The sequence below is a fragment of the Canis lupus genome, chromosome 37 (genome assembly GCF_003254725.2).
Source record: "Canis lupus dingo isolate Sandy chromosome 37, ASM325472v2, whole genome shotgun sequence".
In the NCBI taxonomy this organism is placed as follows: domain Eukaryota; kingdom Metazoa; phylum Chordata; class Mammalia; order Carnivora; family Canidae; genus Canis; species Canis lupus.
This window is the reverse complement of record NC_064279.1, coordinates 793272-817771: the sequence shown is the minus strand read 5'-3', so window position 1 is coordinate 817771 and position 24500 is coordinate 793272. Positions and strand designations below refer to the sequence as shown.

The 24500-nt window shown below is 44.7% G+C and overlaps 1 protein-coding gene and 1 long non-coding RNA gene across 9 annotated transcripts in view; one reads left to right on the top strand and one right to left on the bottom strand.

Annotated features, from left to right (window-relative positions):
• The window catches only part of ANKAR (ankyrin and armadillo repeat containing), a 51823-nt gene that overhangs the window by 21889 nt on the left and 5434 nt on the right, over positions 1 to 24500 (bottom strand). For all 8 annotated transcript variants that reach the window (XR_007408802.1, XR_007408801.1, XR_007408806.1 and 5 more), the window contains exons 3-12: positions 21661 to 22098; positions 19758 to 19921; positions 19009 to 19112; positions 14540 to 14720; positions 14041 to 14260; positions 12631 to 12666; positions 6479 to 6680; positions 5767 to 5975; positions 4749 to 4853; positions 1157 to 1398 (exon numbers count right to left, since the gene is read on the bottom strand). Coding sequence is in view for 2 of the 8 variants with exons in the window: in XM_025442157.3 (XP_025297942.1) it covers positions 1157 to 1398; positions 4749 to 4853; positions 5767 to 5975; positions 6479 to 6680; positions 12631 to 12666; positions 14041 to 14260; positions 14540 to 14720; positions 19009 to 19112; positions 19758 to 19921; positions 21661 to 22098 (1901 nt within the window). In the remaining 6 variants the exon portion in view is untranslated. The remainder of the gene's footprint in view (positions 1 to 1156; positions 1399 to 4748; positions 4854 to 5766; positions 5976 to 6478; positions 6681 to 12630; positions 12667 to 14040; positions 14261 to 14539; positions 14721 to 19008; positions 19113 to 19757; positions 19922 to 21660; positions 22099 to 24500) is intronic.
• On the top strand, positions 1285 to 11991 carry LOC125754477 (uncharacterized). Its single transcript, XR_007408809.1, has 2 exons — positions 1285 to 1422; positions 7565 to 11991. It is a non-coding gene; the product is annotated as an uncharacterized LOC125754477 (long non-coding RNA).

Here is a 24500-nt window from a genome sequence, read left to right as displayed (position 1 = left end):
TTACAATTGAATTATTTAAGATTTATGCAATCTTTGTTTAAGAACATAAATCTATAATTTTCTTACTATAATAATCTGCTTATGTAGGAGAGAATGATTGCCCATAAACAAATGTGTCTATTGGTGTCATTTATACTGGCATATTAAATGACAGTTAATACAAGTTTAGGCATAAAATAGCCTCCTCTACACCAAAATAAGTTAAGGCTACAAGTTCACTGCAACATGTGATAAATATCTAAAAAGTAAAGCAACTGAATAAGATCAATTGAATACACTGCCAATTTGGAAATATTTGCCATTGTAGACATTGTGCTGGTAATTGGTAATTATATTGGTGCAACACAAACTATTTTTAAATATGAATGTAATTTCCTAATTTAATTGGAGTAAAGATGGCTTTCTCTCCAGTAACAGAAATAATGCAAAACTGTAAGAAAGGTAAACGTAGCCTCATTTTCAATAACGGCAGGACACATCTGTAATGCTGAGGCCCCGTAAGTGTGGGTGAGCTTCCCGCGGGGATGAGCCCCTCCATGGCCACTGTCCTAGGGGCCACTTGCCTCCTTCTTGGGGGCAGACACAGAGATACACGCCTCCCTGAGTGACACCGTGGGACTGGGGACCAGGGTGTCAGCAGGCCCCGGGCCTAGTGAACATAAAGGCTCAAAACTTAAGGAAGGCCAGGGTGAACGAGTCGTGAGGACCAGATGTGTTTGGAAGGACCCGCTGAGCCAGAGAGGATGGAGAGCCACCAGCCTCCCTGGCCATTCCTCAGCGCCTCCTGCAGCCAGTGGCCTTGACAGGACCGCTGACGCCTCCCTCCAGACAGACGACAGGCGGCCTTGGCCAAGTGATAGGTTTCCCAGGGCCAAGGCCCCTCTGGAGCCACAGGCCAATGCTGGTAGTATTTCCCGGGCCCTGGTGCCGCCCTGGGGAAGGGGACAGGGACCCGACACCCTGCGCTGTGCTGGCCCTGCTACTGTCCCGGGCCACTTCACCGTGGCCCCCAAGGGATGCCACCAGGCCTGCTCCTTGCCACCCCGACCGCGCTCCTCCCTGGGGGTGCCCCCCTCACCCCCCGGGCGCAGCAGCAGGGCCTCTGCCCTGGAGGAATTGCTGTCAGGCAAAATGATATTCTATGAAAGAAACGTACATATCTGGCAATCACATCCTTGTTTTCCAGCTGGGCAACGTCATATAAAATGACAGCACATCGAGAATGCAGCTCAGGCTCGTCGGAGGCCAGTAAGCCAAGGAGAGCTGGCACGCCTCCGGCCGCCACGACGGCGCGCACCACACTGGCCCGGGTCGACAGGTTACTCAGTAACCCAACTGTTTTGCACTGCAATTTTATTTTGGAGCCTTTTAACAGATTGATTAAGGCAGGGATGGTACCTGCAATGAAGAGATCAAGAAAAGGTATGAATTATTTGTAACCATTTATAGTCGACTTATTACGATAGTCACTGCCATGTAAACAATTAGCAAGTAATTCTAGAGGTATTTACAAAATTATTTGAATCTATATGAATATACTTTTCGGGCTTCTCTATAATTCAGGCAGTTCTCATTGTTCACACATTGGATTTCCGCACAGCACACAAGCCTGTGTTTCATACTGCTAACTCCCAGCCACCTTGGAAGCATGCACTTCTGGCTTCAGATAATCGAGGAATAGATTCTTTGAGCTACCATATGATAGTGTTCGGTTTGGGTATTTCATCCAATTTTTGTGGCAGTGTTTATGCAATTGTTTGAGCATTTTATTATATTTTACCCCCCCCCCCTTTTTTTTGCAAGCAACTGAAGACAAAAAGTGCTGAATCTACTAAAAGGCAACTTTAGCTTCACTAATTACAATTGGTTCAAGGATGGAGATCACTGGGTCTGGTGAAAAATAGAGAATCTGGCTTCAGCTAGATGCTTGTTGTATCAGTTCAATGTGAAAGAAAGGAAAATAACACTCTAGAGCACACAAGAAGTGCTGGAAAAAAATAGAATGGGTATAATTAGGTCTTTACTTATCTACCTGAAATGAAACCTCCTTCATGACTTACCTATGGTTCACTTTTTGGACACAGAGCTTTTTGTACATATTTTTAGGTTAGTTTGGGGTACAACTTATATTTTGTATTCATTCATTTATTCATTCAACAAATATTTATGGATCATTTCATGTGTGCCCAATATCCACATTAGAGCTGTGGATACCATACTGACAGTGCAAATAAAATATTTCCATCATTTCAGAAAGTTATATTGAATAATAGTGTTCTCAAAACAACCCAATGACGTAAGGAATCATTTGATTAATGAGGAAATTAGGATTAGAGAGGGCAAGCAATTAGCCTAAGTTCTAAATGCAGAGCTAGTTACAAACCCAGGGCTGACACAAAAACTGCTATTTTTAAAAGTTCTGATTTGAATTCCAGCTAGTTAACATACCGTATGATATTAGTTTCAGGCATTCAATATGGTGAGTGATTCAACACTTCCATATAATACCCAGTGCTCATCACAAAGAAACTTATATTTTAATTAAAAAAATAAATTGTGTAGGTACAGAATAAGAATAATTTCTAAGTGAAAGTAAATATAAAAGGTAGCATAATAAGTAATTTAATATAATTTTTAAGTTTGCAAATTTTTAGAAAAGTGGAATTTATAAAGTGTTTTGATCATGTGCAACTTCCATGTGAAAAATAAAATAAGAGGTTGTCAGAGAAAGACAAATACCATATGATTTCACTTCTACGTGGAATGTAAAAAACCAAAATAAGTGATTAAACAAACAAAAAGTAGAATCAGACCTATAACAAAGAACTAACTGATGATTGCCAGAGTGGAGGGAGGTGGAGGGAATGGGTAAAAAAAAGAGGGGGGGGAGAAAGGGAATGGGAGCTACAGACTTCCAGTTAAGGAATGAGTTAATCCTATGAATAAAAGGTTGGGCATAGGAAATACAGCCAATGCTATTGTAATAGAGTTGCAGGGAGTACAACATGAAGAGGTATTTTCCCAAAGAAGACATCCAGATGGCCAACAGACACATTAAAAGATGCTCATCACTCATCATCAGGGAAATGCAAATCAGAACCACAATGAACTACCACTGCACACCTGTCAGAATTAGAATTAACAACACAAGAAACAACAGGATGTGGAGAAAGGGGAACCCTCTGCACTGCTGGTGGGAATGTGAACTGGTGCAGTCACCCTGGAAAACTGTGTGGAGGTTCCTCAAAGAGTTAAAAATAGAATGACCCGATGATTCAGAAATTGCACTACTAGGTAGTTATCCAAAGGATACAAAAATACAGATTCAGAGGGGTACGCGTCCCCTGATGTTTACAGCAGCATTATCAACAATAGCCAAATTACGGGAAGAGCCCAAATGTCCAATGACTGATGGGTGGATAAAGAAGATGTGGTGTACATTTGCTTCGATGTGGATGGAACTGGAGAGTATTAAGCTGAGTGAAATAAGTCAATCGGAGAAGGACAAACATTATATGGTCTCATTCATTTGGGGAATATAAATAATAGTGAAAGGGAATAGAGGGGAAGGGTGAAGAAATGGGTAGGAAATATCAGAAAGGGAGACAGAACATGGAAGACTCCTAACTCTGTGAAACGAACTAGGGGTGGTGGAAAGGGAGGTGGACGGGGTGGGTGGGGGCGACTGGGTGATGGGCACTGAGGTGGGCACTTGATGGGATGAGCACTGGGTGTTATTCTGTATGTTGGCAAATTGAACACCAATAAAAAATAAATTTATTATTAAAAAAAGAAGAAGAAGTGGTGTATACGTACAGTGGAATATTACTCAGCCATCAAAAGAGCAAAATCTTGCCATTTGCAATGATGTGGATGCAGCTAGACTGTATTACGCTAAGTGAAGTCAGTCAGTGAAAGACAAATACTATATGATTTCACTAATATGTGGAATTTAAGATAGAAATCAGGTGAACATATGGGAAGGGGAGAAGAAAAAAAAGGAGAGAGGTAAGCAAACCATAACAGACTCTTATTGATAGAGAACAAACTGAAGGTTGATGGAGGAGGCGGGTCGGGATGGGTTAGACGGGTGGTGAGGATTAAGGAGGGCGCTCATGATGAGCACCGGGTGTCGTATGTAAGTGACCGATCACTGAATTCTACTCCTAAAACCATTGCTGCACTTTATGTTAAGTAACTAAAATTTAAATAAAAATTGGGGGGAAAAGTAGCATTGCATGGTGACAGATGGTAGCTACACCCACGGGGAGCACAGCAAAATGTACAGAATTGTTGAATCACTACATCGTATACTGAAAACTAATATAACATTGTGTGTCAACTATACCTGAATTAAAAATATATAAATGTATAATATTTATACATTAATAAATATAAATATAAATATATTTATCAGGTAAAGGAAGTGATTTTAGAAAAAAATAGAAACTTAAAATCAACTAAAAAGTTTCCTCTACAATTTAAAATAGATTTTAAGGGGCACCTGGCTCGGTTAGTTAAGTGTCTGGTCCGAGTCCTGGGACTGAGGCCTGCGTGGGCTCCTCTGCTCAGCAGGGAGGCTGCTGCTTTCTCGCCCTCTGTGCTCTCCTGCTTTCTTTCTCACTCCCTCCCTCTCAAAAAATAAATAAATAAAACCTTTAAAAAAATAGATCTTAAAGTGATTGAATATAATTATAGCCCTACATAAAATAGTGTAAGCAAAACACAATTAATAGGTTTTTTATTACCTGCATCCAAAATACACTTCCAGTATCCATCATTTGCTAAACAAATTACTTCCAAGGACATCACAGCCATCATCCTTCGTTTATAGCTCTCACACTGCAACATTTCTGGCAAATGTTCAACAGAAAAACGCATGTTGTAAGTGTTTATAAGTTGCCTTCTGTGAGGTGCTGAACCAACGCCCATCATCTTTTAAATTAGGAGGGAATGAATGTGAGGGAATCTTTTTCTTTTTTTCTTCATTTTTTAATATATATTTTTAAGATTTTATTTATTCCTGAGAGACCCCGAGAGGCAGAGACCCAGGCAGAGGGAGAAGCAGGCTCCCTGCATGGAGGCCGACATGGGACTTGATTCCAGGACCCTGGGGTCACTCCTGGAGCCGAAGGCAGGTGCCCAACCACTGAGCCCCCCAGGCATCCCAGAGGGAAACTTTTTCACTTCAGTTTTAATTTCCTTCCTCTTTCCTTGTTTTGTTTTGTTTTGTTTTTAATTTGCTTTTTTGATGGAGAAGAGGATAGACAGACTTTTGGAGAAAGTTGGGCCGCTTAGGTGGCTCAGTGGGCTAAGTGTCTGTCTCCGGCTGGGCCAAGGTCCTGGGGTTGGTTCCACACCGGGCTCCCCGCCCATGAGGAGCTGGCTTCCCCCTTCCCCCTCCCCCTTCCCCTTGCTTATGTTCCCTCTCTCTCTCTCTCCCTTTCTCTCATGTTCTCTCTCAAATAAATAAATAAAACCTTTGAAAATAAATTGTATAAAATATAACCTGGGTCATTATTATTTGATTTTAATTTAGAAATAAAAGTACACATGAAATATAGCTCCGTATTATTTGTATCTGTGGTCTTAACAAAACGTCTCTGATAGTCCATTGTTGGAGACCTGGGGGCATGTCCAGTATTCCCTCTATTTCCCAGCGCCCGGAGGTGCCTGGGCCGGGGTGACCCAGGCTGCTGGTGACCCAGGCCGCAGTGACCCAGGCCATGGTGACCCAGGCCGCTGCAGGCTGCGCGGGGTACTCACCGACCAGGGTCGCCCACACCGGGAGCTCAGGGATGCTCAGCGCTATAATGTGCTTGAGGACCTCCGTGTGGAAGCTGAGCACCGACAGGTGAATTATATTATTGCCCTTAGTATCGGTTTTCCTCCAGTTAGCACCGAGGGACAACAGGTAGCGGATCGTGTCCAGGGCCCCCGAGGTGGCAGCGAGTAGCAGCGGGGTGCACTGATTCCTAAAGAGCGAGGGACAGGCCGCGGTGACCGCAGTGACCAGGGCCCTGGGGCGGCCGCCCTGCAGTCGGGGCAGCTGTGCCCGCGGCCCTCGGGGCGCCGACTCCGCCCACACCCTGTCCGCGCGCGCTCCGGTCTGAGGGCTCCCCGGCAGGTGCATCCCCCCCACCCCCCCCCCCCCGCCCATCCCTCCGCCCCGCTCTGGCCCGAGGGCTCCCCCGCAGGTGCATCGCCCCCGCCCCGCCCATCCCTCAGCCCCCCTACGGTCAGAGGGCTCCCCCGCAGGTGCATCCCCCCCGCCCCGCCCATCCCTCCGCCCCGCTCCAGCCCGAGGGCTCCCCCGCAGGTGGGTGGCGCTGTGTGCCGCCCCCAAGGCGGCATCCTCGCGTGTCCCCGCGGCAGGTGCAGGCGCACCTCGGCCTGAGCGGGGCCCGGGGACAGGAGCGCAGGAGGACGGCGCCCCGGGGCGGGCCGCGAACCCCCGTCGCGGGGCGCCCAGACTCACCCAGCGGCTGCCTCCGCCTCGAGCTGCGCGGGGTCCCGTCTGCAGAGTGCGGCGGCCACGCAGATGTTATCGTAGAAGGCGGCGAAGTGGATGGGCAGCCAGCCCCGGCCCGCGGCCAGCGTGAGGTCTGCGCGGAAGCTCAGCAGGCACACGGTGGCCTCCAGGGCGCAGGCCTGCGCGGCCAGGTGCAGGGGCGTCGGGCCTGGGGGGGGCTCAGGTGAACCCGGGCTCGGCCGGCCACCCCCACCCCCCCGCCTCCGGCCCAGGCCGTGACCCCGGGGACCCGGGATGGAGGCCGGAGTCGGGGTCCCCGCAGGAGCCTGCTCCTCCCTCCGCCTGGGCCTGTCTCTCTCTCTCTCTCTCTCTCTGTCTGTCTCTGTCTCTCTCTCTGTGTGTCTCTCATGAATAAATAAATAAAAAATCTTTAAAAATAAAAAAACCCACGCCTTTTCCATATCCATCCACAGACCTGAGTGCCACGAAATAAAGGCTCTAGAGACCTTGGTGCTGGGATGTAAAAGCTCCAAGAAGAGAAAACAAGTAAATAAAAGCTCCAAGAAGAGAAAACAAGTAAATAAAAGCTCCAAGAAGAGCACCGCAAGCATGGATTCAGGCCATTCTAGAACTCCTTTAACTCAGGACGTCTGACGGTTAAAATTTAACCCTTCTTCTTCATAAATTAAGAACAAATAACATTGAAACTATTACATACATGAAAAATTAAGTCCATGTATAAAATAGTGTGCGATCAAATTAGCTGTTTCTTGTAAAATAGGAAATCCTATTTTATGTATTTTTTAGTAGGAAGATCCTCTGAAATTGAAGGAAAAACACGCTCACAAAGGCCTTTCTGGGTCACTAGCTCCAGTGGGTGTTTTCAATTCTTATCTTACAGTAAGTAAGGTTCAACAGTAAGGTTCTTCCTGTTTAAAATAGTTGTTTCCCCGTGGCCTGGGGGATGCCATGCCGCCGCCTATTTTTCTGCTACCGCTCGGGCTACCCCTTCACAGTCTCCTTTGAACCTTCTCGTTGTCTTGACGCCTACATGAGCCTTACGGTGTGTCTTGGGCCTTTTTATCTTTGCAGTGGCTTCACCTACCACCTAAGAGTTCATGACTCCCAGGATTCCTTCTCTAGATCTACTGTTTCTCTACAAGCTCCACGTCTTTACCTCCAGCATCTCACGAGCTGTGTCCACACCGCCTCAACGTAACACGCTCCAAACTGAACGGTCTCTCCCTCCCTACCAACGTGGTCCTCTTCTTCTGCGGCCAAGATCCGAAGGCCGGCAGCGTCCGGCCAGCTCTGCTAACCAGCAACCTGGGGACCCAGTATCTCCTTCTCACTTCACCTCCATAGCAAGTCCGCCACCAAGTCTAAGCACCTCTAGAACCTTCTCTGCTGCCTCCACCGCCCACACTAAGCTTCCCATCTTGCTCTTGCTCTTCAATCCGTCATTGCCAAATGTAAATCTGACCTTTTCACCTACTTGCTGAAAGCTTTTCAGGGGCTTCTGCAGGCCCTCTGATCAAGAACTTAGGAGAAGGATCCACAGGCTTCAATTTAAATGGAAACAGAACCAGGCCGTGCCCCTCGTGCCAAAACCCCAGAACAGAATACAACCTGCGCCCTTCGCTTGGGCCTCTCCGCGGCTCCTCTAAGGCAGGGTGAGCAGCCCATGGCCCAGCTTGCTGGGGGCCCCGCACGCCTGCTGCCCGGCCGAGCCTGCCCCACGGGAGGCTGAGGTATCCGGGCCCGGGGCTACTCCTGCTGTCCGAGGGCTCCTTCTCCCGAGCCCTGCCTCTCCGGCTCCGCTCCTCAGCCCCAGGGGTCATTCCTCAGGCTGTCCAAGCCCTCCTCGCGGGCCTCTGGTCATCTCCAGTGTCATCTCCAGTGTCATCTCCAGTGTCATCTCCAGTGTCTGCCCTGGGCCATGCAGCCATGTGACAGCGCTCCAGGTCCGGTGGCGCAGGGCACCCACGTCGGGCCCGTCCTGCCGACAAGTAGGAGGCTAAACACCGAGGGAATCGCGACCCTTCCTGGGTCTGATTGAGGAGCAAGGTGTTGGGGCCAGAGGCTGCCCCGAGGCTGGCGACACCACGTGCCAGGGAGGATCACGCGCCTGCGAAGCCTCCGCAGGACCAGCGCTGGCACAGCCTGGCGCCTGCAGGAGGAGCTCCCCGCCCCGATGTCCTTCGGGAACCTCGCAGCGGCCTTCCAGGTGCGGGCGCCTCGAGGGGGCCCCAGCCTTCCCGCCAAAGCCCGGCTCCCGAGGGCTGGCAGGCCGCTGAGCCTGGGGTTTGGCAACGTGGGCAGGTGGGAGCCGCGTTAGACGGCTGGCTGCTGGCCCACTGCGGTGGTCACAGTTAGAGTCCAGGGGACCCGCCTTCGGCCTGGTCCTTCCAGTGCACATCAGACCCCCTCATGCTTGGGGGCTGGGAGGCAGGGGAAGAACCATCTGGAGACACAGGACAGCAGCCCAGCTTTCTCAACAAGGCCGGCCCTCAGGAGAGACCGGCTTACCGGAGCCTAACCTACCTGGGGTGGGGGGGTCCCCCACTGTACGCCCTCCACCACCCCGGCACACCTACCCGGGGGCCAGGGCGGCAGGTCCATGTGGAGCTCGGCTCCCCGAGGCTGCTCGCTGCTCTCGGCAACACAAACAGATCAAATGGCCTGAAGAGACTTTTCTAAAAACCGCAGCGACCCCCTCCCTGCCCCCCCACGCCTTGCTCCATTCCTGCATCCCTCTCTTACTAGAAATGCTGAACCGTGGCCTCCCCCTCGGGCCTCCAAATCAGAATCTGCATTTTAACCAGATCCCTAGATGGTTCTTTTGTGCTTGAAAGTTTATCCCAGAGGAGTGGGACAGTGTTCTCCCTCCAACACTGCGGACATTTCTGTTTGTGACACGTGCGGGCGGTGGGGGTGGGGGGGGCTGCAACTGGCAGTTAGTGGGTGGAAGCCAGGAGTCATACCAAACATCCCTCTTCTTTTTTAAAGACACTTTTTAATTCAATTTAAATCCAATTAACATACAGTGTCTTCTTAGTTGCAGAGGTAGAGTTCAGAGATTAATATGAAACGCTCCACAGTGCACGGGGAGGCCCCAGGCCACAGTGTCCGCAGTGCTGAGGGTGAAAACCAGCGGCCTAAGAGCTAGAAATAGGGACGTCCTGGAGGGGTGTCTGTAGTCTGGAGAAGCCATCCTCTGGGTGAGAACCCTGGTCTAGGGAAAATTACGGCCTGAAAGCCGTATTTATTCCTTTTTCCTGAATATCTACTTCACATCGCTCTGCTACCTCTGCCAGTGATCGTCAAATACTACCCCACAACTATCCACTCATGTACTCATTTAACAACTCCTTCCGAGTCACGTACTAATGCCGGGCTTTCTCCTGGGCACTAAAACATCATGGCAAAGTGAGCCAAATCCTTGCCATTTGTGGAGCTTATTCAAGCGAGGGAGACACAAGAGAGGGAGCATATCCTGTAAGGTAGGGAGAAGTGGTACTGAGAAAATGAAAAAAGAAAGCAATAATGCAGGAAGCACACCACTGTTACTCAACTGTAAATCTCTACAGGGTGAGTGGGCCAGTAAGGTCCAGGCCCTCCACCCAGCCACCTCCCTTTACCACCCACCCTACAGAATTTGCAATCCCCGTCCTTGGGCTGTCAGCGTCTGCCAATGGGAACTGCTGGCAGGAGATCAGAGAAGGGGTAGAAAGAGGCCGGCACACTTACCCTTAAGAGCATCTCAGGGTAGCTGCATTCCTCCACCAGTGGAAGATGGCTAATTTGAACAGTGCCCTCCCCACTGTGAGTTTCAACTCTTTGTAAATGGGTTCTTTAAAAATAAACTCTCCTTAGCAAGAAGATGCAACGGGAAAAAGACAATCCCTTCAACATGTTGGGAAAACTGGACAGCAACATGCAGAGGAATGAACCTGGACCACTTTCTTACGCCACACACAAAATTAAACTCAATGTGGATTAAGGATCTAAATGTGAGACCTAAAACCATAAAATCCTAGAGGAGTTCATGGGCAGTAATTGCTCTGACATCAGCCACAATAACATCTTTCTAGATATGTCTCCTGAGGCAAAAGAAACAAAAGCAAAAAAAGAACTATTGGGATCACATCAAAATAAAGAGCTTCTGCACAGTGAAAGAAACAATCAACAAAACTAAAAGGCAACCTACTAAACGGGAGAAGATATTTGCAAGTGATATAACTGATAAGCGGTTAATATCCAAAATATATATAAAACTTATAAAACTCAACACCCAACAAATAATCCAATTTAAAAATGGGCAGAAGACACCAACAGACATTTCTCTAAAGAAGACATCCAGATGGCCAACAGACACATGAAGAGATGCTCAACGTCACTAATTATCAGAGAAATACAAGTCACACCCACAATGAGGTATCACCTCATACCTATCAGAATGAGTAAAATAAAAAACATAAGAAACAAGTATTGGTGTGGAGGCTGAGGAAAAAGAATCCTCATGCACTGTTGGTGGGAACGCAGACTGGTGTAGCCATTGTGAAAACCCGTATGGAAACATTCCTCAAAAAATTAAAAATAGAGTTACCATCTGATACAATTATCACACTGCTGGGCATTTGCCCAAAGAATTCAAAAACCCTAATTCAAAGGCTACACAGACCTCTATGTTTATTACAGCATTATTTACAATAGCCAACATATGGAAGCAGACCAAGCATCCATTAATAGAAGAATGGGGAAATATATGATATATGCATATAAAATTATATAATTTGATTATATATTTTATATATATAATGGAATGTTACTCAGCCATGAAAAGGAATGAAATCTTGCCATTGCAATGCCATTTGCCATTGCAAATATGGATGGATCTAGAGAATATAATGTGAAGTGAAATAGGTAGATTGGAGAAAAACAAATACTATATGATTTCACTTATATATGGAATTTAAGAAACAAACCAAACAAAGAAGAAAAGAGACAAAAAACAGACTCTTAAATATTCAGAACAAACTGGTGGTTCCTGGAGGGGAGGAGTGCGGATGGGTGAGGTAGAGGACGGGAAGTAAAGACCACACTGACCATGATGAGCACTGAGTAATGTATAGACTTGCTGAATCAGTGTATTATACCTCTGAAACTAATATAAAACTGTACATTAATCGTACTAGAATTTATTTTTAAAGATTTTATGTATTTATTCATGAGAGATACCGAGAGAGAGGTGGAGACACAGGCAGAGGGAGAAGCAGGCTCCCTGTGGGGAGCCCGAGGCGGGACTCGATCCCAGGACCCTGCAGTCATGCCCTGGGCCCAAGGCAGGCGCTCAGCCTGAGCCCCCCAGGGATCCCTATGCTGGAATTTAAAAAAGAAGTTAAACTCTTGAGTTGGAAGAATGGCTACATTATGCTATGATGCTATGATTCACACTTTCATGTCAGGTTCACTGTGTTGCTGGCTGTGTGTTCTGGGAATAAAGAAACCAAGCTGAAGCTGGTTGTCACTGATCAATTAAATATGGCTAAAACCTGAAAAAAATTAGCCCTCCTTGAATCATCCTGTGTAGAGTGTGAAGGCATGGGGGTCTTTCAGAGACATCTATAGAGGGAAGATGGGCCCTTTAACATGTTTTCTGAATCTCCATATTTTTTTAAGTAGGCTTTTGTTTAATCAATTTATTTTTTTCTTCATTTTTTTTAATTGGAGTTCAATTTGCCAACATATAGCATAACACCCAGTGCTCATCCCGTATTCAATACTTAGGTCCCATCTCTCAGCTCAGTCAAGAACGCCTCATCCTCAGACCTAACAGATCGTTATTGTCACTAGATGGCAGCGTATCTGGATAATAGTCACTGCCTTTTTTTTTGGCATAAAAACCACTTTGGGGCCTGATTTTATAAAAATAGTAGAGGTAACTACAAATTCCACAGGTAAAAGAAAAAAAAAACAAGACTTAAGAGAAATATGAATAAATAACCATGGACAGAAAAATACTTCAAAATATATACAAAAACATCATTATGTGACATTGTCCTGTGACGGGACATTTGGTAGACTGTATAGCTTAAGGAGAGTTTTAACACGTGCAATAAGCTTTCCGAGCACCAGCTACTTTACTTACGTCTTACCGTTTCTTTCTCTTTTCGTGTCCATTTTTGATGACTCTGTTTTAAAAGGAAAACAGCAATATGATCATTTATGTACAGCAGTTCCCCACATTAGTCAAAACAGACTCCTGGGAATACGAACAAACGGCCACGTCCAGTTGCCAAGGGCGGGACCGCTTGGACCAGGACCGCGAGGCGGTGAGGCCGACCCCGCAGAGGGTGGGGGTGGCCCGGGTCACTGTCCCCAGGCACCCCCGAGGCCTGCGCGGTTCTGAGCTGTGGGGTCCTGTGCGCAGACTTGCAGGCAGAGTTGCACATTTTCCATACTTCAAAATCTACCCAATTCTCACCAAATGGAAATCCAAACAGTCACAAGATGAAGGAGAGACTTCAATTTACAAATGAATTTTTTCACACCAAAAACGGCTTCTACTATGGTACATCTGTAAAAAGCCGCGTACTCATTGCATCTACATTTAACTGAGTTTGTGCTCTACTGTCACCAATCGAAGTGTCTTACTATCAAGACATTTAAATTACATTGATAAGGGAACAGAATTTATTTGTAGTCAATAGGATGAAAGCAGAATATTTTGTTTCGGCGTGTGAAAATTTAACACAACTTTTTAAGAAATCTAGTTAAAATACAAAATTGTAATTTCTTATTGCCAGTCTTGAGGCATCAGCTCTTCCTGATATTTTATCTCTATTTTCTTCTTCAGTTATGGACGTCTTCTGCTTTCATTTTCAACGTTCTCATTTTTATACTGGTTACATTTATTCTCACGAATGCATGTATCAGTATGCATACTTAATAATCAGGAAAAATGGCTTTTTAAAGTCAAAGCTAAGCCTTAAAGGAGCCATTAATCTAAAAAAATATTATTATGGATACTTTTTTATTAATTACAATTTAATTTTACGTATTTTGAAGAAACTACTCCCTGGTTGAGAACTCTGGGCTAAGAAACGGATGTCCTGTTGTGTTCTCTATTTATCCACCTTTTCTCTGAATTCTTATAGGACATCACTGCATATTAATTACCACAGGGATTATCAAATGCTTCCCTGCATCCGCCCCACCATGCGTTCACCCAACAACCGCTTCCTGAGCACCTATGACGCCGGGCTGTCTTCCGGGAGCTCGGATATTGTGGCAAACAAAGTAAACCAAGTCATTGCCTTTTATGGGGCTCATATTTAAGTGAGGGAGACACAATAAACAAATAAATACTACTATAGGAGAGCCATAGGTGATACTTTGAGAACTGCAAGGAGCCCCTCTGACATAAGAGAAACAAAACTCTCCACTTTGCTCTAGGTACCAAGACCAAATTATAATCTTGCTCTAAAATTAACACATATTCTTAATTCTGAATAGTGGTAATAAATAAAAGAAAAACAGTTTAAATTTCAAGAACCTTGTGGTACCTTGGTTAAACATAATATAGCGTCTCTGGTTGACGTTGAAGTTGGCGTTGCACAGTTGACATATCACGGCGACTCTGTTGTGTAGAGCAGCATGATGGAAAATAGTGTAACCGGCCTCATCTGAAACATTGATGGTCGAGCTTGAGGTTTTACGGCTAAATGTATGGAAAACTGCAGATAATCCTCTTTCAACAGCAGACTTCATACCAAACGGGATGCTCTAAAATTATTAAGAGGCCCAGAATAATTTTTTTCAAAATACACTTAAAGTTTAGCTTAAGGAAATAACAATAAATATACCTTACCAGAAATGTATGATCCAGGAATCTATAGCCTCCACACTGGCAAAATGTGGAATTTTAATTTCATATTGAAAACTTTATTTAACCTAATATTTATCCCTAAGATAAAAATTTGAGACACGTACTTATCTATAATAACATACTATCTATAATAGCTTCCTATACCAATTATGTGATAATTACTGATTACTAATTACCTTGCATTTCATAGCTTTTTTAAATCCAAATTTTTTCTTAAATTGTTCATGTAATTGAGCATCTGTTAGTGGAAGTCTTTTCGGTTTCAGAACATTCACGATTTCATTTATGGCTCCCCACCACTTTGTTTTATAGAGCTGATGATAGAAGGTTTCAAGTTCAAAACAGATCACATAGTAGCTATAAAAAAAAAATAAAGAAAAAAATAAATCTTTCTGTGTTTGAAGTCATTTGCTACTTTTTTTCCCTATGCTGACTAACCTGTATTTTTCTATAACAATTAAACATAAAACTGTAGTTTAAATTGCACTTGAGGGGTGCCTGGGTGGCTCAGCAGTTGAGCCTCTGCCCTTGGCTCAGGGCATGACCCCAGGGTCCTGGGATCGAGTTCTGCTTTGGGCTCCCTGCATGGAGCCTGCTTCTCCCTCTGCCTGTGTCTCTGCCTCTCTCTGTGTATCTCTCATGAGTAAATAAATACAATTAAAAAATAAATAAATAAATAAATTGCACTTGATTGAAAAAGGAGGTTTTAGGGAAATGCTCTGTTATGAGCTGGTCAGAGGCTAATGCACTCTCTTCCTTGACCTTTACTTCCATCCCGGTTTTCTGAATATAATAGACCTCTGCAGGGATGGAGGCATATTTGGGGACCTATTTGCATTTATTTGAGGTTGTCACTCTTCCCATCCACCATCCTGTCCTCCCAAAAGGAAACTAGACCACAAAAATATAAACTAAAGGCTGTCTTAACCCACACCTTCAGATACAGTGCCAGCCCAGGTGGTGGGACTTGTCATGTTTCCCATGGGCCCTGACTTGTGGACGCGCCACCTTCATCACTGGGGCCTTGCCTAACTTTTTAGACCCCAGCCTCCAAAATTGAGGAACAGATATTCTGACTCTTACTCAGATTTGAAGGCTTTCAAATCACAGTAGCGGTAGGTTCTAGGGCCTTAAGGAGCCATGGGAATCATCCCTAGATGCTTGATTTACGACGCATGACTAAATTACCAGAAAAAAATAGCTCACTTCCCTCGGTGTCCTACATGCTACCAGGAGTAGACACCATAAACACATACCGCAAGTCCCATAAGACTGCCTCTAGAGGTGCAGGCACAGGGGAGCACACTAAGGACATCCTTTGGTATTTGAGTGGCCCCGGCATCAACCACAGAGTCCCGGAACCCCCAAGCTCTTCTTACGTGCTGCTCCAGGGAGCTAGCTCTGGCTGTGATAAGTGACTATGAGGCCGGAAGCTGCTGACTATGCCTCGGGCCCGGGTACTCAGTGCTGCACTCTTAGATCACGGCTCGGGCAATGACAGACTCACAGATTTAACAAATACCAATGGAATGTGAGTTGGCCTCTTTTAGAAATTCAATTTACTTATCCCATCAAGCATCTAGAACCAAGAGGGGGTACCCTACTCTAGAAACTGGAGAAGCAAGAGGTGGTGAAGGTGGTTATACCCTGAAAAAATCTCTCACCACAGAATTTTATGACTCCCCCCCCCCCCGCAAGGTTGGATACACAACCTACGCTGGCCCACACAGAGATGATGCTGGAATCATGGAAAGCTCAGATGGCAGGTGTTACGAGAGAGCCCTCATCCAAGAACTGCACATCAGCAGGGACCATAGGGGAGCCTCACTTTTAAAGTAACTCCCTTCATATTCTTCTGCCTGGGAATCTGTACCCGGCCTCTTCTTACTTTTTTTAAAGATTTTATTTATTTATTCATGAGAGACACAGAGAGAGGGGCAGAGACACAGGCAGAAGGAGATTCAGGCTCCATGCAGGGAGCCTGATGCAGGACTCGATCCCAGGACCCAGAGATCATGACCTGGGCCCAAGGCAGCCGCTCATCCACTGAGCCACCCAGGCGTCCCTGTACCCAGTTTCTAAGGAGCTTCTACATTCCTATTTCCCTGATACACCCCATCACATAAAGATGATTTCCGGCCTGCCTCTTCATATTCACAACAGTATCATTATGCTGGTACGCTCTCCTCCAAAAAAAGATATTTTAGTATTGGCATAAATTAATCTTTTTGCTCCAGTTATTGTCACCTTAATAATTTATGAGTTCTTATACTTTTACGGGTGGCCAAATCCTGAGTATCTAACTGTGGCCCCTACTTTTTGATTCTAGTATGGTAGGAGAACCCAACCTGAACCAAAATGAATCTAGGATTTAGATGTTCCCAGGCATGCCTGGAGGGCCAGCAGAACTGATCCTATTTTTATAAGGGACCACAGGTTTCCCAGGAGATACGGCATTCTAGGAAAGAAAACATGAGCCCAATCCAATAACAATGCCCCTAAAATCAAAGAGGGGAGATTTTAAAGATGCATGTTTTCAATCATTCAGACTATTCGCTGGTCCAGCACCAACACAGAATGATCCCTGCATCACAGAAAAGAACAACTGTTGGCAAAATGACCAAAAGAGTTGTTTTTGCACCAAGGGGGGGACTCAAGGCAGCACTTCTTTGAAGCCAATAAAAAAAATCAGGAAAGAAATTCTCCCCACTTCATTGGGGAACAGATATTCTGACTCTTACTTACAATCCAATCATTGGATTGGCTTCAACATGCCTCACAGTTGATGCCAGCTACTTAGCGGGCATGAGGAGGAGCCAGCCCCGAACCCCAAACACCAGACCCACAAGCAGAAGCAACAGCTTCAGAGTCAGCAGTGCCTGCAGTGGCGCCGAGTTGCTTTCATGGGGCCTGCTGAGCGCCAGGAGCCCAGCAGGGGATCGGACGAGAAAAGGAGGAAAGGACGGCTGGCTCATGGGACCTGAGAGCTGATGCAGGAGCGCCTGGAGTCTTAGGAATCACTGGAGGTGGAGATCATGAAACTCAAAGTCGTCTAGGAATTGATACAGGAACCGGGAAACGACTGATGATCTCCACTCCCCATGCTGGCTGGGTCTGAGAAACACGCTCCTGCTGGCGTTGAAAGCCTGCAAGTGCACACCCAGCTATTGACCACTCACCAACGCTGATGAGCAAATGTGCATAGTCAGAAACTAGAGCTGCCTGCACCACGGCACCCCATTCCAACAAGGGGACTGAGCCCCCTAGAGTCAATGGCAGTGAGCTCCTGCCAAGCATATTCCTGCGTCCATGCCCACCTCTTACCAAGCAGATTTCACCTCACCAGATTCTCTGCATTCCAGCCAGACTCTACAACCCAGGCGAACAGAGCATTATTCACAAGTGCTTCCATGATACCACGTAGCGTGGCAAGGGTTGTACGTGGAGAATGTCAACAGGTGCTGGATCCCCGAGCGAGAGATTTCCACCCCCAGAGAGACGCAGGCCAACTGTCCATTCTAGAAACACGGGGGTCTATTACTTAATTCTCTCCAAAATCATGAAGGTCATTAGCCCCACGGTCTTTGGCATGGCCTAGTATCATGTGCGCATCCAGGGAGTATTAGTGAAAAGATCTACCTTTCATTGTTTATGCTGCTTCACTCTCTGCCTTGTTTCTGGTATTTTCCCCATCGCCATGCATCTTGAGAGAAATTTATAATCTTTGTCTTTACTTCGTCACATCTCATGAACGCTCGCTCCCCAACTTCACCCTTCGGCTCACTATACATAGCTTCTAACCAGAACTAATTCTCTTGCCAAGTCATTGCCAAATTTAGTGTGCTCTCTATAGTCTTAAGTCAACGTGGCCCTTTTCTCTGTTGAATTTGATGCTTTTAACTATGTCTCTATTTTAAAAATTCTCCCCATTTGGCTTCCACTCTATCCTATTTCTTGGTACTTCTCCCTGTATCACTCCTTCTCAGTCTCCTTGGCTGTCTCCTCAGCTTCTCCCCGCCCCATTTAAAAGCTGCGGTTCTCCAGAGTTCTAGACTTGGTCCTGTCCTCTGAGCCACTTCCATGCCTTAAAACAAAAACAAAACCAAAAACAAAAGAAACTTCTCCTATATGCTTCTAAATCTCAAGTCTCCACCTTCTAATAACAATGCCCCTAGCTCCACTTTCCATATTTCCAAACTTCCAAATTTCCAAACTTCCAAACTTTCCATATTCCAAACTTTGAGAAACATCCAACTTCAAAAGATGATCCACATAACAAGCCCCAGCAGAGGAAGATAATTCTCAGCCATATTCTTTATGGAACTAAAGGACTTTGTGCTGAGTCCACTGCTTTTCAGCAGGCCCACAGGATTTGATCCTTACCTCCATCCCCCTGTAACCACGGCGATAGTCATAAGAACTGATCCCCACGTCTAAGGCTTATTACACAGAATGTAACAAAGAACATGAGTAACAAATACGCTATTCAGTATTTTGTTGAGTCTATATTTCATTCATGGGGGTTATTGTCCTAGCATCTTATGCTGAGGTATTAAGTTAGCCTTTGCATTTTGACACTTTCCTTGTTTTCTCCTAGCTTTCAACAAGTTGTGGCTACTGTGAGTAATTACTGAAAGTTCCTTACCTTTTTCCATTAAGTTCCATGACTGGTATCGAGTAATATTCTTTGTATCCTGAATCTTCTGCAAATGTATTAGCAGCACAATCCCGTATTTTTTCTAAATTGTTCTAAAATAGGAGTTAACGTTACTAAAAACATATCTTTAAACAACTTTAAACAATTATGACTTCTTTTAGATGAAATTTTATATTGTAAATGATAAATTTCAGTATAATATCCCACTAGACTATAACGATAACTGCATGTATCCAATTCCTACCTTCGGAAATGCAGAAAAAATACAAAAGAGAAGACAATGTAAAGAAGGTAGAAAAGCAACAATTACTCAAATGTTATAATGTTTATATTAAATTCTAGATTAGATTGTTGTTCCTAAACTCTAGAGGGTCTCTCTTCTAATACTAATCCTCAAGGAAAATGGAAGAATATGTAGCAAATGTTGAAGGATTTCTACAATACTTTTGATTAACTTTTAGGGCAACTATGATTAAAAGCCTGTTAATTTGGTGAGAATAGGTCGTTGTACCTAGCTTATTTATCATTTTATCTCTGACACCTAACATGCCTCAGATGCAGTTGCACTTAACTCATGCATGTTACACGATGTATGAAAAAATTAGTGAGTTAGAAAGATAACCACTGGGAGCCCGGCCTAGTGCCTGTACCAACAGAGACTCTTTCTGGATGGAGAATAAGATAAAATGAATTGTGAAGTGACAAACAATAATTTCAGGAACAACAATAATTTAAACCTTAAAATCTTCCAAAGCATTCTCAATTGAAGGTGTGCTGATATCAAATTCAATTCCTCCATGAACATGAAAATATTGATCCTCTTTGTAGTGAAAGTGCTGGCATTTAAAGTCTCGTCCATAAATAAATGGAGGCAATTCTCGCTCTGTCTTGACCTTGTCATCTCCAACAAGGAAAACAAAGTTTCATTTAAGAAGTGAAAACACGTACACAATCAAATTTTGAAGATCTAGATTTTCATTTACACAAACCAAGTGAAAAAAACATACCCATTAAATGAAAATCTTGGCAATTATAATGTATGAATCATGGTCTTAGTACATATCTTAAACACAACAATATGTTTATATCATTCATTTTGGGCATTTTCTATAGTTTGTATACACATTTTAACAGAATGGTCAAAACATTATTCTACTTACTGATTTTTATATGTGAGTTCAAGACTAATGTCTTACCTCTAATTGTCAGAAAAGGTTTAAAACTATGCCTCAAAAAACAAAAAACAAAAAACAAAACAAAACAGAAAAAACAAACTATGCCTCAGAGAATCTTTGGCTAAACCCAAAAAAAAACAAAAAATAAAAGAAACTATGCCTCAGAGAATCCTTGGCTAAATAAAAGCTTAACCTGACCTAATTTAGGCAAAAAGAGACATTAAGAAAAGAAATAGGTGGGTATTTCTCACTGACAAAAATAACTAGCTCATTTTGTTGGAAAGTAATAAAACCACACATATAACATTTATTTTAGAAAAATAATTTTCTAAAGCTCCTAATCTTTCTAAAGATTAGGTTTGTTCAATATTTTGACTTATTAGCAGAATACAGTTTCATCAGTGTAAGGTATGTAATGTATTTGGAGAAATGTAAAAGGTACAGAAAACTACGATGAATAATACGACACCTTAATATCACCACCTGGAATTAACTATTAACATTTAGTCATATTTGCTTCCAATAATCTAAGTAATAAAACACTACAGATATAGCTAACGTTCTCTTTAATCAAAGACCTTTCAGTTCCATACACACTGCTCTCCTGCCTGCACCCCAGGACGAGAATTGTCATGAGCCCATTTTTAAGTAGTTCACACACAGATAAGCATAATAATTTTGACCATTTGAATGCCCATGATACAAATTTTCGGTACATGATTTGCAAAATTTCTACTGAAAACTTGCCACCTGAATAGAAAGCCTGCCATGATAAGTCTACATGTTTGGGCATCAGTGAAAATATATAAATTGTGTGCTAACCTGGGTGGGAGGAATAGTTTGCACTACATTCTTGTCAAAGTCCACGTAAGTACAGTCCTATTTCTGCTCTCTGTTTTCTTACATTGGTTTATTTGTGTAGAACTGTGCTAACGCATTAGTAAAGTTTTAAAATATGTTTTCATCTCTTTTTCAGAAATGTAATACCATTCGTGATCCTTTACTGCTCCATATTACTTTCAGAGTCAATTTACAAACTTTCATGAAAAACACAATAGGGATTTTGCATAGAAGTGCATTGAATTTGTAGGTTTATTGATCAGATATGACATATTCACAGGTTGTGCCATCATGAACATGCCATATTTCCCTATTTTTTTTCAGAATTTGTTTTAAGTCTTCTTATAGCCCATATAATTGGTATAAATATCAAGTACATATAGCAAGTATTTTAAACTACTTTAGAGAAATTAAATTTTGTTTTTCTTAACAGGCTACAGCAAAATCACATGCCTGGACTCACTCACTACAAACAAAATTGAATTTAAATATAAATTTAACAAAAAAATTAACAAAGTAAAAAAAATATAAATTTAACATATATATATGTTACATATATATATACACACACACACATACACACATACACAATTATTTTATATTTGATTTTTGGTGATATACTTACCTGAAAAAGGCTGAAGTAGACTACTTAAATATGGAACTTTCATCTTCTTTTTTAAACTCAGTAGAAATGGAGTCAGAAAACATATTAGCTTTAGGTATCCTATCCCTTTTCTGATTTCTTTTTTCTTCTCAAAGTGTTTTTGAATAACCTTTTTCTGAAGATATAACCTTTGCTGTAGCCTCTGGTAGGTACAAATATCAAGATAATCCTGATTATATTTTATAGCGTTAGTAAGCCAATAGGCTGTTTCAAATATAAAGACATTTTCATACTGTTGAACTTGTGTGGTACTGAATGTCAACTTTAGCATAATGTTTTCAGCATATTTCATAAAAACAGCCTTTTCTTCAGGGCTATTGGGATCATATGTTGGATCTTCATTCATGTCTTCATCATAGATTCCATTAAAGTCTGGATCTTTAGTAATATCAACCAAACCTTCACAGTAAAAAAGAAAAATTTTAGATAATGATAACATCATATGTGGCTTCTGGATAAATGGAGTAGTTTGAACACTGAGCTTCATCTTGAAATCCTACTAAAGTGACAATAAAGGAATAGTGAGATGCCAAAAAATTGTTAAAGATGAATAGCATGTGGAGGAGTGGTAGCTAAGCAGTTAGAAGGATGGACACTTGGAGAATTAACTTTCCATGCCCTTTGGAGGAAAGAAATACAAATACGGTACCATGGAAACAATGTAAGCCCCATACCTAATCAGGCTAACTATGGAAGAACAAAAAATGTGATCTCCCTTTAAGCAGGGATTCAGCTTCTCACTTGGCTAAAAAAAAAAAAAGTATCATTTGCTTTTTCAAGCCTTATATTACACACTTCTTGTTTTTGCTGATATTGGAAGCTAAACATATGTGATACAGAACTTTCCTGCTAATTGTGATTAAATAAGAATTAAAACTTGATTTGACTCTATTATAAGTGACAAATATCCTGTTTCATTTTCTTCCCATTTATGACAAAATTAAGGACTTCCTTGTTGTCAAGTTGTCTTTTTAAGGACATTTACACATGTAATGTTACCCTTAATCTAAGCTTGAGAAAACTGCACAAAATCATAAAATACGTAGAACATCTGGAGTCTGTAACACAAGACACCTTAAAAGTATAAATGGTACATCAATATGCCTCCCTTTCTTTTTCCTTTTTGTTTTCCTCAAATCTATTAAACAAGCGCAAAATGCTAGAATACACTTGGATTTTTAAATGGCCACTATGATTCACTTCCCTTTGGCAAAAGTTAAATTAAGAAATTATAAAGAAATTAACGTATTTCTGACAATTAAAATAATCTGAACATAAGCCAAGGTGTTGTTGACATCTCTCAAACTTTGTAGCCTGAGGTGAGGAGGGAAGGGGGAGGGGGAGGAGGGAAGAAAGGGAGGAGGGAGAGAGGAGGATGGGGGAGGAGGGACGGGAGGGGGAAGGGAGAAGGATGGGAGGGAGGAAGATGGGAGGGACGAGGGCGGAGGGGAGGAAGAAGGAGGGAGGGAGAAGGATAGGGGAGGGGGGAGGAGGGTGGGGGAGGAGGGATGGGAGGGGGAGGGGGAAGAGGGGAGGAGGGTGAGGGAGGTGGGAGGGGAAGGGAGGAGGGTGGGGAGGGGGGAGGAGGGATGGAGGGGGGAGGAGGGAAGAGGGGAGGAAGGTGCGGGAGGAGGGATGGAAGGGGGAAGGGAGGAAGATGGGAGGGAGGAAGATGGGAGGGAGGAGGGTGGAGGGGAGGAAGGAGGAGGGAGGGAGAAGGATGGGGAGGGGGGAAGAGGGGAGGAGGGTGCGGGAGGAGGGATAGGAGGCAGAGGAGAGGGGAGGAGGGATGGGAGGGGAAGGAGGGAGGAGGGAGGAGGGATGGAAGGGGGAGGGGGGAGGAGGGAAGAGGGGAGGAGGGGCGGGGGGTGGGGGGGGTAGGGCCAAGGCCCGGGGGCGAGGGCAGGTGCCTGAACACGCCGTCGGGGGTTCGGCCCAGGGAGCCCCTGGAATCGCTGCCCCGCCTCCTATGTCAGTTCTTGGGAGGAGTTCAAGATTCCTGCTCTAAAGTTTGGGGCCGCATCGGAGAACTCAGCTAATTTTCTTAATGACAGTTTGTGTCACGAGAGACAAAAAGTCATTAAAAAAAGGAAATGTGACCACAACACATCATGCAGATCATAGGTGCAAAGTCATAATAAAGTCAAAAACAAGAAAGGATCGAATTTTAAAAATCGGATGCCGCAGAGGTGGGAGGCGGCGACGGGCACCCTGGGTGTCCCCCCTCCTGCTCCTGGACTTGACCTCAAGGCCTCGTCTGCCCCCCGAAGGTCACTGAGGTGCCCGAGCCGTGACCTCCTTCCTGCCCCCAAGCCTGCTTTCTCTGCTTCTTGGTGGCTTGGGGTTTAGGGCCGGGGGCGGGGCAGGTGGACCCAGGCTGCAGGTGGCAGGGCTGGAGGCACCGGGCCGATGCGGGCCTCTTGTCACCAACCTGTCCCTGCAGGGCGACACTGGCCCCCAGGGCCCTGCCCAGGCAGCGGAGGCCGGATTCCTTGTCCTCTGGAGCCCTGGGAGGACGGGCGTACCCCCCGCGTGGGCACCTTGGGGTCTCGCCGCCCCCTGGCTCTGCCCGGCCTGCTCCCTGCTGTGGCCTCCGCCAGCCTCGCCCTGACGGCCTGACTCTGTGCTGCCCCCACGGGCTGCACCCCCCCATCCCCGGGCCGGCTTCCCGGGGCCACCAGTCCCTGTGCTCCGGGCAACCCCAGGACCCGAGCCAGGGCTCACCCGGCCCCCCTCGCCCCTGGGCGCCAGCTTCAGGGTGGCCCCACGCGACTCCCCAGACAGCCGATGGCCGGGGAAGC